This window comes from Neopsephotus bourkii, unplaced genomic scaffold (genome assembly GCF_033783945.1).
Source record: "Neopsephotus bourkii isolate Nb327-2 ecotype Australia unplaced genomic scaffold, CSIRO-AGI_Nbou_v1 NB_1572, whole genome shotgun sequence".
Classification (NCBI taxonomy): domain Eukaryota; kingdom Metazoa; phylum Chordata; class Aves; order Psittaciformes; family Psittacidae; genus Neopsephotus; species Neopsephotus bourkii.
In genome coordinates, this window is record NW_026902048.1 from 7,407,579 (window position 1) to 7,427,107 (window position 19,529).

General features: G+C 48.1%; 2 protein-coding genes across 3 annotated transcripts; one reads left to right on the forward strand and one right to left on the reverse strand.

Moving 5' to 3' along the window:
- Window positions 1-225: 225 nt before the first annotated feature.
- PEX11A (peroxisomal biogenesis factor 11 alpha) lies at window positions 226-5,146 on the reverse strand. The gene is made up of 3 exons (XM_061371360.1): window positions 4,977-5,146; window positions 4,534-4,649; window positions 226-3,016 (listed from the first exon to the last, which is right to left on the reverse strand). The coding sequence occupies exons 1-3, from the start codon at window positions 5,030-5,032 to the stop codon at window positions 2,451-2,453; spliced, it is 738 nt and encodes a 245-aa protein (XP_061227344.1). The 5' UTR covers window positions 5,033-5,146; the 3' UTR covers window positions 226-2,450.
- Window positions 4,421-18,297, forward strand: WDR93 (WD repeat domain 93). Of its 2 annotated transcripts, none has more exons than XM_061371358.1 (17): window positions 4,421-4,525; window positions 5,730-6,074; window positions 6,826-7,021; window positions 7,640-7,704; window positions 7,932-8,014; window positions 8,883-9,006; window positions 9,560-9,598; window positions 10,487-10,574; window positions 12,743-12,926; window positions 13,186-13,256; window positions 13,554-13,640; window positions 13,961-14,092; window positions 14,632-14,845; window positions 15,536-15,596; window positions 16,312-16,468; window positions 16,595-16,763; window positions 17,782-18,297. In XM_061371358.1, the coding sequence occupies exons 2-17, from the start codon at window positions 5,811-5,813 to the stop codon at window positions 17,897-17,899; spliced, it is 2,052 nt and encodes a 683-aa protein (XP_061227342.1). In that variant the 5' UTR covers window positions 4,421-4,525; window positions 5,730-5,810; the 3' UTR covers window positions 17,900-18,297. The 2 variants fall into 2 exon arrangements, with proteins under 2 accessions (XP_061227342.1, XP_061227341.1); XM_061371357.1 differs by lacking the exon at window positions 4,421-4,525 and adding an exon at window positions 5,275-5,289.
- Window positions 18,298-19,529: the final 1,232 nt, after the last annotated feature.

A 19,529-nucleotide genomic window follows, 5' to 3' on the forward strand; every position in this document is an offset into this window, starting at 1 on the left:
ACTCCTGCATGTTCCAACCCACATCATGAAGAATGGGACAGGTAAGCCTTAGAGAGGCTGAAAACTCCCTGCCCCATCTCCCACATTAAGTCTGTACTTGCCAGTGCAAGCCAGCCCCTACAGGAGAAACATCAAAGCCTGGCTCAGGGCTTTGCACAGTGTTGCCTGGCACAGGGGAAAACCACCCTTCTACCTCCACAGGGCAGAGGGCAGTATAGCTAGCTGCCTTGGGGCCACAGCACTATTCAGTACCAATTTCCCTTTACCCACAGGTAAAGTACAAGAGAAAAAAGAGAAATGAGTTCACAAACCAGTGAAAGAAGTGGTTTGTATCTGAGAGCTCCCTGAGAAGAATTCATAATACGTTATTATTTTGCAAGAAGATGAAATTCTGTAGACAAAAGGTGGCCAAACCTCCGCTTCCAAATCATCAAAACTCTTCCTTCTTCACAGGGGTTGCTACTCACTGGGATAACGATCAAATCTGACCAAGGGAGGGATGGGCTCCACACTGCTGGAGCTGTAAGGCAAAAGGAGCAAAGCAGCAAAAACTACTCCATTGTTATAAAGGAGAGGAAGCCCTTGAAGACAACATATCCCATACACAATGCTCCACTACGGTCTGAACTGCCAGCGAGCTCTACTTTTAATGGTATTCATTTCCATACTAAAAAGAAGAGCTGCTGCAGGCCACATCTGGTCTTCAGGCACACTTACCCTGCTCAGCAACCTGCATTTTTAAAACGCTTCACTGGCAGGCTAACACTTCAGATTCAAACTGGAAGTAATTCCGAGTCTGACCACAGTGATTTAACTGGGCTCTGCCCTACTGTGCCTATTCAGCTCCAGAGCTTTTGCTTTCTGATAAAGGGGACCAGCACCTTTTAATTTCTGTTTTCAGACAGCATCAGAAATAATAAGAAAGTACCTTGGTCCAGGTTAGAGTAGCCTCTGTGCACATCTCCTGACAGGTTAAACAAGGAGCTCTCATACCGGAAAGCAGCAGAACACACAGACCTAACTCTAATGAAGAATAATGATCATTTTGTCTCCTAGATAATGTGCAGATTTTCCTCATGGTGTCAGAACTGGTATCTGCAAAGTCAGGAGCAACAAACACTTTATGCCACATTAGACAGCTGGACACAGCATTTCTCTTTTAACTCAGATGACACTGCCAGGCAACCATTCCCAGCGAGGGAATTAATGAATAATAATGCAGTTGCAGGGCAAACATAAGGCATTTCAAATGGTAGAACCCATTCAACCAGGGGGGCAACACACAAGAAACCTTGTGGTCATGGCAGAGGAGGGGAGGGAGGACCAGATAGGAAAATCTAACCCATGAATGCCCAAATCCAGTTTTAAGCTTCAGCTCTCACAGGGGATTTTGGTATTATCACGACCAACTCCACTCCCTTCCCTCTGGGAGCTTACACAACTAGAAACACTCCCTTGCAGTTTTCCTGACTCAACAAGCTCTAAGCCAGGCTCAACTCCTCAACTGCATGTTCCAAAGCTCCTCATTATACTGGGACTTTTCACATAAAATTAAAACAGCAAAACAAGCTCCTTATCACAATATGATTAATGGAAAAACGTTGCACTTGCAATCACAGGGGTTTGGGAGTTAAGGTGCGTGTATTAGGATATTTAGTGCTTGTGAGTGGTTTCAGATTCACAGCTTTGGAAACCCAGTTCCTGACAAATCACAGCATCGTCAGCACTCAGACAAGCTTCTCTTATGAGTCCTTCACCAAAACCCACAGCCATGGGCTGCTGGAGAAGTCAGAGCCGGTGGCCAGTGGTCCTTGGCTCACATCACTGAAGGAGAAGAGCACAGTGCTAATTTCTTGGGACACTGGCACTCACTAGACTACAGAACCAGTGTCATCAGTGCATGTGAGAGAGATCATATCACTCTTGAGTTACCATCACACTGCATTCAAACCACTACATACAAACCACAGCAGGATCCATCAACCCAAACCCATCAGAACACCTGTACTTGAGTTCAGGCCATTTTAACAACAGCTCCTAACTTGCCTGTGCCCACTATAGAAAATCTGACTGTAGGGACCTTTGATCAGGGAATTCCAGCTTTCCAGTGTAAACATGATTAGTTATGAGTCATATACCTATTGCAGCTGTCTAAGCAGCTATTTCACAACCCTGTATTAAAATATAGGAACATCAATATTTCCTTATCTAGCAGCCATGTTCCAAGTCCTGTTTATGCCTTCTCCCATCTCCACTTACTCCATCAGGCACCGAACTCATCTGAAAAGACACAGGGAAGAATAAAGGGTAGAAATCACTTATTCAGAGGACAAAATGACTCTTGAGGTTACTGTGAGACAAGTCCATTTTGAAAGTGCCATATGGAGGATAAAAACCTATCAGAGGACCAAAGGCGTTGGCTTGCTGCATACTATACAGCTCCTTTTATGTCACTGTTTCAGCTTCAGATGTGGGCTGGCTAATGTGAGGATTCCCACCACGGAGGAGAGGACACCACAAAAACCAATCACTCCTGGGTTGGTCTTGTAGATCCCTAGCGTATCCAAAGGACCTGAGAGATCACAGAGATTCTTCACCAAGTCCAGCAGTAAAGGAGGATGTTTCTTCAAGATCTGAAAGAGCAGGAGGAAAAAACCATGCACACCATCACTTTTCACACTGTTAAGTTCCTGACTGTGTTTGCCCCAGCACGAGTTCTCCTTTATCTTTTCTTCCTGTATAGCTTGTTCCAGCCTCCAGGAGATCTCATACCAGTCCCTGCCTAGATTCATCAAGAGTGAAATGTAGTAGCACTTGGTAGCCCAATTCCGCCACTTTGGCTTATCAATATCAGGTTGGAGCCCGACGCTGTTCAACCACAGCACCGCATCGCAGATGAAGTAGAGGGCTCGGGTCAGGTTGGAGGCTGTAAGGCAGAAGCGAGGAACCACATCTGGCAGCTGTGTAGTTCTTCTGGCTGCTACCAAGGCATGCACCATGTTGCCCAGTCTGAACACTGCAAGAAACCCCACAAAGGTTAGCATGGCATGGTGTTTACTGCAGAGACACAGCCCTGCACAGGTCAACCTGTCGCTGTCCATGTGTACTTGTAAATAACTCAGTGGCCTTTGGGCATTTGTATCCTTAAGCATTTTCTTGTCACAGCGCAAATAGCTACTATCAGCAAAAAAAGGGGTGTATGCATCCCAGTTCTGTCCTGCACCAGTCCGGGACTTACACACAAGTTCTGTTACTAGCCAGGACTTGCAGCCTTCTCCTACTGCTCCTGGGTGCCCTCTGGACCAGTATGACCCACAGCTCTGCAAAAGCCAGTGTCAACAAATAGGACACAAACAGAGCCTCCAGTTTCAGCTGTTTCACTGGATCTCACCTAACTTTGTGCACAGATGTTACTGCACTAACCCTGCTGCAACCATGAGCTACAACATTCCTGAGCTCCTGTGAAAGCTGTTGATTCACATGCTTAGCACGCTAAGACCCAAATCCTTCCTCAGCCATCAACTTGTCAGAGTCCTACACAAACAGGAACAGTGTATCCCATTTTAAGCTGTAACATATGACAAGCCTGATTTCATCCACTGTACAGTTTGGGGTTTGCCTTGTGAATGTTAGTGCAATATTATGCAACCTGCTGCAGTGTCACAGTGACAGATGTTGGCAGCACCCAAGCTTAGTGGAACTACAAGAGTCCTGAATTCAGGACTGCCATTTATTAGCTGTTTCTTTAGCAGAAACAAGAGAATTACAGCTATGCTGATAAACCAGCTGGCCTCTCTGCTAGAAATTGCCATACACTGGAGCTAAGTAGAACAACAAAACACATCCATGGTAACACATTAAACTGGAATATTTGTCTCAGATACTGAAGTTGTTCCAAGCTCGAGCAATTGGTAAGTAGGTGTAAGGTCAACTGGAAAGCAAGCAATGCAACCACAGGAACAGGCTAACCGTAATGGATGCAACTGTGACACAGAATAAAGTGATGTAAACAGCAAGACTATGAGAAAAGCATGGAAGAGTGTATGACTTGGTAGAGAAAAATGGCTAAAGACAACTACTATGTGAAGTAGGATATAAAAGGCATACTGAAGGACAGAGCTTCAGAGACGATTTTATTGGGATGATGATCCTTAACCTCAGGCTGTCTCAACCCATTAGCTGGAAGGACTAATGACACTGCAGCAAGCCAGCCCTGCATGGTAACTGTGGTCTGGCCTTGGACAGAGTTGACAACTTGATCTCTGCAGCTGACTTAACTTACGTCTCTAGTTCTCCCAGCAGTAATTCAGATTGCCTGATGGGAGAAGAGGCTGAGGGAGTAATAAGTACCCATCTGGCCCTATCTAGCCCGGCAAGCTGAGGCAGAATAAGGCCCATTGACCACTCTGTGAACATCCTAAAGAGGTTTTATGGCCTAAGGTAGGTTAACTACAGGAAAAGCAAGGCCAGGAGCTGTTTTGCTGGAAGGAGCAAGCGAAGAAGGACTTATCCCCCTAGACACCAGGTACTTACTTTTGCGGCCAGAGCTCATGCTAGACTCCAAATGCTTGAGTTTCATTACCAGCTTCTCTTTATCAGCCTTACGCTCTATTAAATAGCTAAGCAACATGCATGTGTACTGAGTGGCTCTGGAATGGAAAAAACGAGGAGAACGGTACAGATGTGAAACACGGACAATTCACAGGCACGGCAGCAGCAGGGCAGCGCTTATGCCCAAGCTTCAGGCCACCCCTCTCGCACCTCGGCAGTGCCAGGGCGAGATCCAGCCCTGGGGCAGGGGCACAAGAAGGACCAGCGGGCCCAGGCAGCTCTCCTGCCCGAGGCAGGGTGCCCTAAAGCGGGTGAGGGCCCTACTGAGGGCTCCGTCACTCGCAGCGCCACTGGAGATGCTGCCCCCCACGGCGCCGCTGGGCCCACGGGGGTGCCCGAGAAGCCGGCCCCGAGGCCGCACTCACCGGAAGAGCTGGTCGCGGCCCTGGCTACGGTTGGTGAACTCCACGAAGCCCTCCATGGCTGCAGCGGCGGAGGGGCGGCAGCGGCGGGAGGCGTGCGAGCACCGCGGCCGCTCCGCCCAGGTCCCGCCCCGCCGGGGGAACCTTCCGCTGCGGAGCGCGTTCCCGGCCGGGCCGCGCTGGTCGCCGCCCCGTTGCCACGGCAACCGCCAACGGCGGGGCAGGTGTCCCCGCTAAAGGGTTCCTCCCAGGCCGCGGCTGTGGCGGTTCCGCTTCGGCCGGGACCGGACCGTCGGGTCCCGGCTCTCGCTGTGAGGTTAGGCCGCTGTGTGAAGGCACGGCGCTGGAGCCCGGCCCCGCCGCACAGTGGGAGGCTCAGAAAGCACCCGAAATGAAGTTTGTAACTTCGAGTGTAACCACCTGCGCTCCGAATGGAGTGCTGGGGTTTGATCCGGACCGAATAAGTCATTTAATGACGAACAAACTTATAGCTTTTAATGCTTTAGCGTAATTCTAATACAAGTCAGTGCCGAATCTTTTATACTCCCATTCCCTGCAGTCAGTGTGGCTGGTATTCCCAGAGCATGACAAAGCCCCTGGGTCACAGGGGTGATACAGCCAGTTGAAAGAAGGGTTATCTATATCATCTATATCTATATATCTGTATCTAGAAGAGGGTTATCTATACTGAAATGATCTCCTTTCCCTCTTAGAAATCATTAATCATCTTTTCCCCCCATTACCTCATGAAAGCAGATACTGCCCGATTCTTCGTTCTTCTGCATCCGCTGTGCTTCCTGCATCTCTGGTGTGGTTTGCATCTGGAAGGGCACCACCATGGCTGTGTATATCCGGAAGCATCCCCTGGAGATTCCTCCGCCATGTGAGAAGGACTGGCTAAAGGATGACGGGGAAGACTTCTTCCTGCAGGATCCCGAGCGAGAGCGCGATGCGCTGCCTCAGCCCGTCAGGATGGTCACCAAACTGGTGATGCTGGTTTTGGATGGTGCGATGGAAATCATTGAAAGAAGGGAAAGGCTCCGAGAAGCAGAAAAACTAAAAGTGAAGCCCACAGAATGCTTTGCTACAGCTGAATTCCAGGTACAGAGCCCCTCACAGCAGAGACAGCGTTAATCACTGTAGCAGTTTTTCTAGAGAATACCCGTTCAGTTGATTTCACATTCTTCTGTTCATTGCCTTCCTCAGAATCCAGCACCAGCTCACTGATTCACTCCAAAAGCTTGCAGCTTCTGAGCTTGCCTGACAGGTTCTGCTTCCCTCCCATCTATCACACCTCTCTGAAAACAGAGCAGCAGACATTAAAGTAAATTCACCTTCTGCTTCTTAGGCTGGCTCCACCCTTGCTGCCTAGGGAGAAGGTGTTTAGTCAGTCTCATATAAATGGGCAAACTCAGGTCTGTGTTATGGTGAACACCCTAATGGAAGCACTGTGAGCAGAAGGGCAGCGCTGCCTTCCCCATCGTTATATGGAGGTATTCAGGTATTCCATGAGGATATGTTGCTATCTGCTGGAGTTCTGTGGTTGTCCAGAGGATTTCAGCATCCCATCCCAGCTCTGCATTAGCAATGGCAGGACTGAGTTCTTGGCATTTAAAGCCCCTTCTGTTTATTGGAAGGGGAAATGTGGGAGCACACTTTTTCATTGCCAACACAGGGCAGTCTCTGGGACAGAGATGAGAGCCTCTTCCCTGCTCTTCTGATGAAAGTTCAGGCAAAAATTTCCCCCTTGTAGAATAAATCAGTATTTTCTCTTGGTGAAAGATTAGGAGTATTGATGTATCCTCCACTGGGGAAACAGTCAGGTACTCTCCTCTTTTCCCTTTCTTGGTAGGTAACTGGAACAGCCACTTGCCTTGCAGTGTCTGGGAAATACATCTTTGTTGGCTTGTCTGTGGGCATGGCTGCCTTCAGGGTATCTGACTATACGGAGGTCTGTGCTTGGGATGCAGTCAAGACAGAGATTTGTGCTATCCATGCCTTGGATTTGGGAAATGAGGTCCACATCTTGTTTGCTGTGGATGAAATGGGTGAGTGTGGTGTGGATGTCCTTGACCTAGCTTGGGATAGCTGTGCTCTGGAGCTGGCAGCTACATTATGGAAGAGTGCTAAATCAGGAGGAACATTGAAGGGCTGACAGGTTTCCTGGGAAGCCCTGCAAAGAGAGTGTTAGATAACAGTTGTGGGGTGGCAGAGTGGCCCTAGGGCCTTGTGGCTAGTAGGGGGTGTGGGTTTGGTGTCCTATGTGGAGTAGCAGAGGCATTTGCAGAGCTGAAGGTGGTGTACAGTAAATTTTAGGAACACTTTGGACAGAAAGTACCACTGCTTGGTATGGTCTCCTGCAGCTGTAATTGCACAGCCCTCTGGTTAGTTTGTTGATTCATGTGAAGCCTATAAATTCTGGTGGAGATACTTTTCAAATTGGCTTAGCCATCTCTGTGTGCAATCAAATGTTTGCTGGTGCTGGCTTAATGAAGCCAGCAAAAATTTAGTGCTGGAAGCAGTGAGATATTCTTCCTTCAGCCCATGAAAAAAATGTAGTCCTGTTCACTGTCCTGCACGTGTTATCACAGCCATCTCAAAGAGCATGGCTACCATCTGTTCACTTTTCTCCTCCTCCTAATGCTACTTCTCTATTTCTATTCCAGGGCTTGTCTGTTTCTTCTGCTTTCACAAGGAAAGCTTCCTACTCATTAAAATCCTAAATGAAGTAGTAAGTACTGAGTTAATTCCATAGACACTGGGCAGGGGCTGGTAAGTAATCAATCATGAAGAGGACTAATTGCCCTCAGTAATTTCTGTCATGAGCAGCAGCAGCAGCCCAATATTTATTCCTGTTCTTCAACAATCTGCCTGGCCTTCACCCCATTGAGGGCTGTGTAAGGCCTTGGAGCTGTCTGAATCAGTGACCTTCCTTTAATGCCTGTTTTTCCTTGGCAGGAGGATATCAGCAAGAGAAGTACTTGTGTGGAGATGGTGCTGTCCCCACAGGGTGATTATGCAGGAGTCCTACTGCAAGGCAAGTGCACATGGTGTGATGAATGAAGGCTGTTGTGTTGTAGCAGAGGGGCCAGCAGCAGTGCTTTTAAAATGCTCCAAGTGTTCTAAATTCACAGGGATTCTGTTCCTAATGTTCTAAGTCCCTCTTTCAGCTTTGAGAGCTGCTCCTGCCACTCCATGTCCTCTCCAAATGGCCTGGTGTGAATCAAGACTGATCCCAAATGTGAGGTCTCTGGAACTGGTCAGTGTAGTTCCCAGTTCCCAGAAGGCTCAGTGAAAACAGGTTTCCCCCTCTTCTCCAGAAGTACCAGACTAGTTCCTCCTCTGGTTTACTGTGGCTCACTTTTACACTGGAAATGTGTAGACCTGAAAAATTTTCTCTGCAGACATAAGCCAGTCAGGACAGAAGCAGTGTCTGAAAACACTACAACAGACTCATTGCTGCAATGTTCTTCTGTTTGTTGGCAGCTGCCTTTGTCAACTCATTTGCTGCCAGCAGGTTTTCTGGACCCAGGTTTGGTGAAATCTGCCTGAATATATGCTGAGAATGAGATAAGTAGCATCCACAGAGAACCAGTGTGTGACCACATCCCACTTTCTACTTTACCTCAGAGGGTACAGTTCAAATTATTTGACTGAGTCATTCCATGGCATGTTTTTGGTGGATGAGGGATCTTGAGGACTTGAGCTAGAGGCTGAGATGTCAGTCTTAGTCAAGCATGTCAAGCCAGAAGTGAGGGGAGAGCTGGGCTGCATGGAGCTCACAGGAATTTTGTGCTTCCAAAAATATCCACATCTTCTTTTAAGGATATAAGAAATCAGGGGCTACTTGTTTGAAAGACCTTTTTCTCTCATTTCCAATTGCTCAACATGGTTTCCCAATGCAGACAGCACAAAAGCTTGGCTGGAGATCTACCGATTGCCTAAGGATTCCTGGCTGAAGGAGATGGAGGAGAGCCCAGGAGCTGCATTAGGGCTGACTAGCGGGGAGAGGAGTTCCAGCCAGGCATCTGCGGTACAATCAAGTTCCATCTCCTACTGTGCTGTTTTTTCTTATATCCTTTTGCCTGTAGATCTCTCCCCAGGCTTTTCTCCTGCAGTGACAGCAAGATACAGGATGAACAAGTCTATTGGCCCAGGGGGATGGAGTATGTGTCTACAGTTTCTCTACAGCTGCCCATCCCACATTTCATAAGGCCTTTGTGTTACTGGGACATGTTTACTCTCCTAAAACAGGCTTCCCAACAAGGTTCCCTTAATCCCAAGGGCTAGTGCTCCTGCTGCCCCTCCCTGAAACTGGCAGCTCCTTTCCCAACAGCATTACCCCATCTGAGGAGGCCATATGTAAGGGTATTCCCAGAGGGGTCTTCCCTTATGTTACTGGGGAAAGGTGACGAAGAGTGGAAATTGGGCCTGATACCTCCACTTGGGAGTCTGGTTCTGAGCCAGGGTTTTTATTTTAGACTAAAAACAAGAGGACCCTGGTGGGATTATGGATGAACCTGCCTGAGCAGGGCAGGGGCTCTGCCTGGTTGCATTAACTACTGTCATCTCTGGTTCTTTGACAGAAAAGTCTGGAGCTGCATACAGATGGTTCTGCGCGGATGGTAACTGACCTCAGTGAATGTCCTGAGCTGTTACAGGGAATTTAAAATGCTGAGTCAGTGCTCAACCCTCTCCTGCCTCACTTTCACCCTGCTGGATTTCACCTCTCGACACAGTTGCTTTCTGCCCAGCACCTCTAGCTATAACCCTCTGTGATACCTGCCTCGTAGCTCTTTCCTCTTCCTTCAGCAAAGACTTTCCTGGCCATTTAAGAGGGAGCTGCTTCTCAGCCCTGTCTTCAGGACAAATGGCCCTTTAACTTAGCCAAGCCAAAAGCAAACACCCAGGCTTTCCCTCTGCTGATTCCATGTAAACTACCCAAGTTTCTGCCTCTTCCTTCCCAGACATGGTTGATTATTTAGCCAGACCTTTTCTGTTTAGCTAAGTGTCAGTATGTGTGGGATGGGGTGATGGTAGGGACGCACTGGTGCTGGTCCCCTGTTAGGACTTTCTGTTCCCAGCCAAGCAGATATGTGACTTCCTCCAGTCTCTCTGGAGTAAAATATGGTTCTTGTATTCAGCAGCACTCTGCAACCTTTAGTCCTGCTTCTTTTTTTCCCCCTTCTGTATTTTTCTAAGCCTTGCTGTACCCACAGGAGGCCTGTGCTGCAACAAGAGTAATTTAGAGAGATTAGGAAGATCAGAAGGGGAGGTTATTTAGGACACAAAAAGGAGGTGTTCGGGCAGGATATCTTCTGTAATGTTGTTGGGAAAGTAGTGACCTCCCTCAAGCTTCTGGCCTGAAGAATGAGCCTAAACCCAGCATCTCCTAGGGAGTGCCAGCCAACCTTTGCATACGCTTTCTTTAGAAAGCATTTGATTCCATGAAAGGTGAAAACTTAGCAGTGTAGGGCACAACACAGTTCTCAGGCTGACATTTTCTGTTGCAGGACTCTCCTGTGGCTGCAAATAAAGTCGATCTGAAGTTGAGTCTCCCAGTGCTGCTGCTGACAGTGAAGCCTCCAAAGCCCATTACAGGTCAGGACTGATTCTGTACTTGCAACTTGCAGCCTCCCTCAGCTGGCAAAGGTATCATGGCCCTTATGGCTGCAGAACAGGTCAGAAAGTTCCAGTAATGAGCTCCCTGGTCCTTTCCTGACCTGTTTCTGTACTTACATGTAATCTTTTAGCAGGAGTTGTTTCGTACCTGACCATTTCTTGTGTCACCTTTGTAGCACAAAATAATTCAGTGTGTTTTGAAGTGAGTGTCGTATACCCTTGGCTTCATTGTCACTGGAGGGTGAGGAAGTTGTTTCCTAGTTCCTAGCACCCCCAATTCATCTCTCAGAGTCCTGAATTTATAGGTAAATGCTGAGGATGAGGAGAGAGCAGACCTTATGCTGGGAGACTGTCAGGGAGAGTGTCACAGAAATGCAAGGCAAGCTGTGTCCTCATATGACTTGCCCTAGTTCCTGCCTTCAAATACTGGAAGAACCTGAACGTGAACAAGTCCGTGGGACCTGATGAAATCCATCCTGGGGTCCTGACGGTGCTGGTAAATGAAGTTGCTAAGCCACTGTCCATCATATTTAAAAAATCATGGCAGTCAGGTGAAGTTCCTGATGACTGGAAAAAGGGAAATATAACCCCCATTTTCAAGAAGGGGGAAATGGATGACCCAGGGAACTAAAGATCAGTCAGTCTCACCTCTGTGCCTGGCAAAATCTTGGGAGCAGATTCTCCTGGAAGGCATGCTAAGGCACATGAAAAACAACAAGGTGCTTGGTGACAGCCAGCATGGCTTCACTAAGGGGAAATCCTGCCTCACCAATTTGGTGGCCTTTTATGATGGGGCTACAGAACTGATGGACAGGGGTAGAGCAGTTGATGTCATCTACCTGGACTTGTGCAAAGCGTTCAACACTGTCCCACATGACATCCTTGTCTCTAAATTGGAGAGACATCAATTTGATGAATGGACCACTTGGTGGATAAAGAACTGGCTGGATGGCCGCACACAAAGAGTTGTGGTCAATGGCTCAATGTCCAGCTGGAGACCAGTAGCGAGTGGTGTCCCCCAGGGATGAGTGTTGGGACTGGTCTTGTTTAACATCTTTGTCGCTGACATGGACAGTGGGATTGAGTGCACGCTCAGCAAGTTTGCTGATGACACCAAGCTGTGTGGTTCGGTTGATACGCTGGAGGGAAGGAATGCCATCCAGAGGGACCCTGACATGCTTGTGAGGTGGGCTGATGCAAACCTTATGAAGTTTAACCATGCCAAGTGCAAGGTCCTACACCTGGGTCGGAGCAATCCCAGGCACAGCTACAGGCTGGGCAGAGAAGAGATTCAGAGCAGCCCTGTGGAGAAGGACCTGGGGGTGCTGGTCAATGAGAAAATGAACATGAGCCGGCTTCAGTGTGCGCTTGCAGCCCAGAAAGCCAACCGTATCCTGGGCTGTATCAAAAGGAGCGTGACCAGCAGGTCAAAGGAGGTGATCCTGCCCCTTTATTCTGCTCTTGTGAGACCTCACCTGGAGTATTGTGTGCAGTTCTGGTGCCCTCAACATAAAAGGACATGGATCTGTTGGAACAAGTCCAGAGGAGGACCACAAGGATGATCAGGGGACTGGAGCACCTCCCATATGAAGATAGGCTGAGAAAGTTGGGGCTGTTCAGCCTGGAGAAGAGAAGGCTGTGTGGAGACCTCATAGCAGCCTTCCAGTATCTGAAGGGGGCCTATAAGGATGCTGGGGATGGACTATTCATTAGGGACTGTAGTGATAGGACAAGGGGTAATGGGTTAAAACTTAAACAGGGGAAGTTTAGATTGGAGATAAGGAAGAAGTTCTTTACTGTTAGGGTGGTGAGGCACTGGAATGGGTTGCCCAGGGAAGCTGTGAATGCTCCATTCCTGGTGGTGTTCAAGGCCAGGTTGGACAGAGCCTTGGGTGACATGGTTTAGTAATGTGAGGTGTCCCTGCCCATGGCAGGGGGGCTGGAACTTGATGATCTTAAGGTCCTTTCCAACCCTAACTATTCTGTGATTCTATGGTTCTAAGATGGGAAAAGTCCCACCAGAGATGCAGTGTGTCCTTCTTCAAGATAATGCCAGCCTGAAGGAGGAATGGTCAAAGTGTCTCTGAGCACTCTATGGTGTCTGTGTCTCCAGAGCTGTGCATTTCCCCTTTGTGTTCCCAATGCAGGCAGTAGTTTTAAAACCCCTTTGGATGCCTTGAAGAAAGTGGATGATGACAGTGTGCTTGGCTTGGGGTACAATCACCTAATCAAAGATTCCCAGTGGAAGCAGCAAGAAGCAATCTTCCGCAGCACGTATCGAAAGTACCTGGAGGTTGGGGATGTGAGCAAGAGCAGAGAGGAGATGCCCAGGTCAGTGGGAGCACCAACCAGGATTTGAGTCCCTGAGACACCAACACAGGGCACTTTTCAAGTGTAGATGGAAGCCTCTGTATTAGCTTTGCCTCCTTGGAACTAAATGATCTTAAGATCCTTTCCAGCCCTAACCATTCTATGATTCTTCATCCCAAGGTTTCAGGGCAGGGGCTAGAGCCATTCCAGGTCTTGTTGCAGTGCTGCCTACTTAGCAAAACCTTTATTATAGATATATTTCTTCCTTTCTTTTTTTCAGACATGCTACTTTTCACTTTCTCCTGCCTAGCCAGATCCTACAGGGTCGGCCTGGAATAAAAGTGCAGCCAGGTAATCCATAGGTTAACAGCTTTTTGTCCATTGGGAGCATGTCATTGCATGACTTTGAGCTCCAGTTAGAGCTCAGTGGCTCTGGCTGGGGTGCACTATAACAATTCCACATCCAAGGGTGTAAGCCTGGATAAAATTTTGTTCTGGCTTAGTTTCTGTGTGAGTAGAGTTTCTGTCCCACCAGAGAAACTGTGAGAGCTCAATGAGAGCTTTCTTATGCTGTTCTGGTGTCCTGGATTGTTCCTTTCTTTGCCTCCAGGCTCTTTCTCTCTTTTGTCATCCCCTTCTCTGTACCAGATGTTCCAGCTGGCATCAGTGTGCACTGGGAGGGAAGCCACAATCTCTGCTTCTACTTACTTAACCATTCACTTAAGGAGAAAGTTGGTAAGGACATCTTGCTTTCTTTAACAGAGCACTCTGTGGGGAGTGGGAGTAGTCAGTGGACAGTGCCTGTCATTCAGCCAGATTGCCATGGTTCAGGGCAATGAGGAATGGGCAGGAGAGCTGCCTCATATAGTGTGGGTTAGGCTGCTGTTTGGATATGGGGCTCCATGTTGTGCAGGCTGGCAGTATTTTTAGTGAAGCCACACTGGCAGGAGACCACAGAATGGTGCATGTTTTATTGGGAAATTAGATGCTAATATCATTAGAGAGGTTGCTCTGCATCTTTTTACAGTTGGCTCTCTTCATGTCCTTCTGTTTAGACTCCGATCCAAATCCTGATGTTGTGTGGCCATGTGCAGCTCCAATTGTGTGCTCAGCTGTCAGTTCCTGCTCCAGGTACCTGGCACTGGCATGTGAAGATGCAGCAATAACTATCTGGGATAAGCAGCTAGGTGAGCTTACCCTTTGGAACTGTGTATTGGGTTCACTGTGGATCAGCTGCTCTTTTCCCTAGGAGTTTAAGGCTCTGGCTTGGTGGGAACAAGGGACTGGCAGTGACTTTACAAGCAAATCTGAAAGTAGTTTGGACTTATTTGTTCAGTGGATGCTTGTCCAGAAGCTGTCAATTCAGCATCACTGCCCTGGCCTTTGCAGAGACATTCCTATCCACAGTAAGGGGCTGTGAACTGCTGCAGCAAGGACTGAGCTGTCTTGCCCCTGAGGCTGTGAGACAGTGACAGTCACTGCTTTGCCACTGCACCCACAGGTCATCTTTGAGGTTATGCTGGCTTCAGTCCAGGCTGCTATCACTGCCAGTGTTATTCTGCCATGATGCAGGGATTCTTCTGTCAGAAGAATTTTCTTCCATCAGGATTTTCTGGTGTCTGCTGCCCCTGAGCAGGCCATACCTGTGCTTAAGCTTTCCTTGAATAAATTGTCAGCTCCTTTTTCTTCCTAAACTGCTATCCCTTTTTTTCCCTTGCTTCTCCAGGATACCCCCTGTCTGTGACTACTATTCCAGAGGGACGCCTCATCCGTAGTATCCACTTCCTACGGAGTTCTGCAGTTGCCAGTGATGAGACACATCCTGGTACAGATCCTGCCTGTCCCATCGTGCAGCTTCTAGTGCTATGTACAGACAGTGCTCTCTACTTGGTGAAAGCACCCAGGGCTGAGAAGTCCAGCATCACGCTCCTGGCAAACAGGTGAGGTTGATTCTGACAGAGCTTACTCCAGCCAAAGAAACCATGTGGAACAGTGGTCAGGTCCAGCAGGGAGCCCCACATTTCTATGGAATAGAGAACTTTCTACTGCTTTTACCCAGATAGCTCTGCCATACTGCTGTCAGCAGCAAGTGTGGTTTTGCTAGGAATCAATTCCAGTGCTAAAACCTGATGTTTATGGCAGAATTAGGGGTTTTCTGGATTCTTCTATGCACCAGAACACAAGTGCTTTTAGCAGTGCTCTGAGGCTGATGTTCAGCTAGCTGGGCCTCTGCCTGGTACTCAGGGGAATTTTTACTTCTCTTTTGTGTGCTTGCCAGAAGTCAGAATAAGCATTTCTTGCCATCTTTCTGTCAATTTTATGTTCACTTGTCCCCTTGGTTTGTGAAGAAAGGTCAACTTGGAGGGAGCTGCTGCTCTAAAGGCTATGGTTTCATGCCTCCATGGCAAGCAGGGGATTTGTATCTCCAGCATAGTTCCTAGGCAGGCTTGCACAGGAATGGGCCTCAGGGGTTCCTGCCTGGAAGGAGACAGGCTTTGTCTCCATAGGGAAGGGGCTTGGCTGGAACTTTAGGCCAGCCAGTGCGCCACAAACTGCCCTTGTCATTTTCACAGCCTCTCAGTACATGTCAAGTACGTGGATAGTGGCAAAAGTCTGAATCTGTTTTACAGGCCTCAAGATCCAAATCTTGCTGTCAGTGCAGTGGTGCCTGTCCTGGCATTCCCCAGTGCAGTGAGTATTACTGCCAGCTTTCTTTAAGAGCTGGGTGGGAACACAAGTCCTTCTGCCCTGGATCCTGTTTTCAGTAATGTCTGTAACTGGGTGCCAAGAAGATAAAGAACAGAGCAATCAGATACATAATTTCCCAACTATTTTTAGCATAGGGACTTCCTGCACCAGTTACAGGTCTGTATGTAACTGGTCACTCTCAAAGGATTTCTCTTCCGTGATCTTACTTAGCATCCACTTGCATCAGTGTCTTCTAATTGACCACTGAGGTGAGAAGCACATGGGACAGGTCCAACTGCAAAGATGAGAGGGGTCAGCTTTGAAGCTTCAGGGGTCAGGGTCAGATACGGGAAGGCATCATGGTGAGGAAGTTACAAGCAGAAGTCCAGCCAGACCTTTCAGGTGGCCTCAAAAAGCTTTCAGGCATGGGGAGAAAAGGACTTAAAGCTGCTCACCAGAGCCAGCCATGCAAGAGGCTGGATCTAATTAATTTCTACCTGCTCTGCTGCCCTTTTCCAATCCTAGCCTACAGCAATTCCAGTTCAAGTTCCCTGCACAGCCTCTTTTTTGATCTGCTGTGGCCTGGTGACAACTGACAGGCCAAGCAAAAAACCCCAGCATCATAACTGGGGATATGAAGTCCTGAATGTCATTCCATATTCCTTCCAGGAAATGCACTTCACTTGTTTTACATCCAAGTGTCAACTTGCTGTTTCAGGTGCTGGTCTTCTCCTGGGATGGCAAAGTGTCCCTGATGAGTACTGACACATCACAGGTTGTTTACTGCTTCATTATTCCACCTTCTCATTCTGTAGCATCCCCCTGGCAGCCGGTGTTTACAGTGGATAGTGTGAATTGGTGCTTGCTGCTTCGAGGTGGGTAGCCCTCTGGGGTGGTCTTTGATACATGGTCACTGGATGCATTCAACTGTGTACTGATCCTTGATAATTCTTACTGGATGACTCCTGATGCAATAGCTCACTGTTCTCATTTCTGTCTAGGAGATAAGCAGCAGCAGGCAGATGCATTGGCCAGTCGCAGCACCATCTTCCTTTTTGACTTCAACTCCTACCCACTGAAGGAGGCTTTCCCACAGGAACCAGATTTGCCTCTCAAACCCTTGCAGAACCTGACATGGTTTGAGAGATGCAACATTTTCTTACGTGATAGGTAAGGTTCTCCTTCTGCCTGATAGGTGAGTGCACTTGCATTATTGTAAGCCGTGGTGTTGTTCAGGTCCATGCAAGATCTCACCCTGGATCTCTGGGTTCTTCTGTGTGCTGTGACAGATTTATGTCTGGGTAAGGCTGATGTTCAGGGAGCATTGTCAGGGAATATGATCCTCATTTAAGTGTCTCCATCTTCCTTTTGACTCCATAGCCAGGCAGAGCTGGGAACTCTTTGTACCTTGCTTCTCCCCTCCATTCACAGCTTCATTTGATGTTTAAGTAGATTTGTGTTGGAGGTTTCGCGATTTGTGAAGGTCCGCATCACCCTCAGGCCGAGGTTGTAGTTTATCTGCTGCATTGGGTCCATGCCGTCACTAGATGGCAATGCGACATTTGTTATTGAGTGACTTTTCCTTGAATTCCTTTGCGAACGTGGAGCCAGATCCGTGTCAATGATACTCTTCTGTTTGTTGTTTTCACTATGCCTCAATTCTCCAACTTGAAATGGAACAGGCGGGTGCAGGTATGACCTTACAGCAGATATTACGGGGTAGTCTTCCCTAATTCCTTGTCTCCGGGGTGAATCCTGTGATGCTGTCTGGCTAGTTAAGAGCAGAAAAGTTTTACACTATGCTACCAGCCACCAGTTCTGTCCCTTCTTCTCATAAAGCTGGAGAGGAGAATCTTCCCTGCCTTATACCAGAAAAACTGGGGAGACATCACAACCAGGGATATGTTGCTACCTGAATGCTGAGAACTGGTGCCAGAGCAGAGCAAGTACATCTGCAGTGAGACCTGTATTTACAGAACCCAAGAGGCAAAGAAGAATGTGGAGGTTGTTGCTGCTAAGAGGAGCAAACTTGAGTGCTGCGTGGCATGAGGGAATCACGGAGGGTTTTTGGATACCAAAAGTCTGAGCTGCTTAATTTGTAGTGAGCCCCAGGTACCCTTGGGGAAACCAGCTAAGATTGTCTGAGTACCAGGCACTGTTTTAACCACCCTTTTCTTCCCCTCACTAGGCAGCAGAGCCTGCTGGGACTCAGGGAGCAGTTGCCTGAATTCTGGAGCCGGCTGCAGGCACAAGCAGCTGCCATGGATGAGGAGAGACAGAAAAAGAAGGGACAGAAAAAGCTGTAGTGAGCCTTTCATCCTGAAGGCAAGGCTCTGCACTATCACAGTCCTGCAACCCCACAGTCCAGCACTGATAGTTTGACAGCAACTCTATTCAAATCTATCCTGCTGTTTTTCAGCCTAGGGCAATTTGTCATCCCAAATAGCCGCTTGCAGGCCACTGCTTAGCCACAAAAGTCTGCACCCTGCCTCTTTCCTTACCTAACCCTCAGCCTAAGCCCCTCTATCAGGCACAAACACTACTGATGGAAGAGTCTAGAAGTAGGAAAGGCCTCTCATTGAACTGGCAGGCCCAACCCCTGTGTGGCTTAGCTGGGCTGGATATCCTCCCAGAGGCATGGAGCATCACAGATATATGGTGTGTTACAGTGTTCCTCTTTAATAAAGCTTTTTCTCCAGTAAAAGTCTCTGGCTCTTCATAGGGCTGGTATTTTGTCACTGATGCTCTGTCATGCTGTTGCCAGGGCTCACCAATGTGTGTCATCTTCTGCTCTGATCCAGATGGCAGCAACATCCTTGTGCTTAGCAAGAGACCTGCTCTTTGCAAACCAGGCAACAAATCAGCCTTGAAAGTGTCACCCCCCCCAGAACACAGCAGCACTGAGCAGCAGGGACACACACTGCAGTGTGAGCTAGGATGGTCTGCAATTTAGGTGCTTCTTTTGACTTCAAAGCAGGCAGTTTTGGGATAAGACTGCTAAGGAATTGCAGCCTGGAAAAGTGCAGATGAGCTCTCTGGGTTGAGGTCAAGCTAGCACTGGTGACTGAGCCAAGGATAAAAGCTGAGGTGTCCGCAGAAGTTAGGGCTGTGCTAAGCCAAAGACAGGTGAGGAGCATGGCCAGGTCAAGGTCAAAGGCCATAAAAAGCTGAAGCACCCCTTCTATAGGCAACAAAAGGCAAAGAACTAGCAGGGACAATGCAAAGCCAAGCATCCATGTGGTTTTTTCTTACTCCAGAATATTAAAGTTAGCAGCTTGTCCTGTATACCTGATAGATTGAGCAAAAAAATTATGAGGGCTCCCTGGGCAGTCTTTCAGTATTTTCAGGTCTGTAGTGCTGTGGGAAACTGACAGCATCTAAACATTAACTGCAGAGCCTGACTGCTCAGCTGGGGGGCTCTCAGCCTGCCTGCATCTTGTACTGGTTATCTTCCAAAATACCCATTCTCAAGCAGACCAGACATACGATTTCTCGAACATAAAAATCAGGAGGAAGCCTCCATCCTTTTACAGCTGATCTTGCTTCCAGGATGTCTGCTTAATCCACAAGGAATCTGACTAATCTGCCAGCAACCCCTCCAATCCATGTGCATGGATGGGCTGCGTGTTCTCCAAGTCTCATTCTAGTGATGCCCCCAAAGGTTTGGTAAAGCATCAATGCAGAGAGTCAAGGATTCAGCAGGCTCAGCTCTGTAGACACGCGAGTGTCAAGGTCCTGTTTAATTTTATCATAGCAAGTTGTCTTGTTTTGGACTGGGTTTTGATGGGAGGCCTCAGCTCATTCTCTGAACATAAAGTCACCCAGTGTGTGCTGGAGGTAGGAAAGGGGAGAAGCATCCCACTTGTTTCAGTCTCAGGTGCCTGGTTTTTGCTCTGGAGAATGAAAAGCTATCTGAATTAAACCTTCCTATTTGCT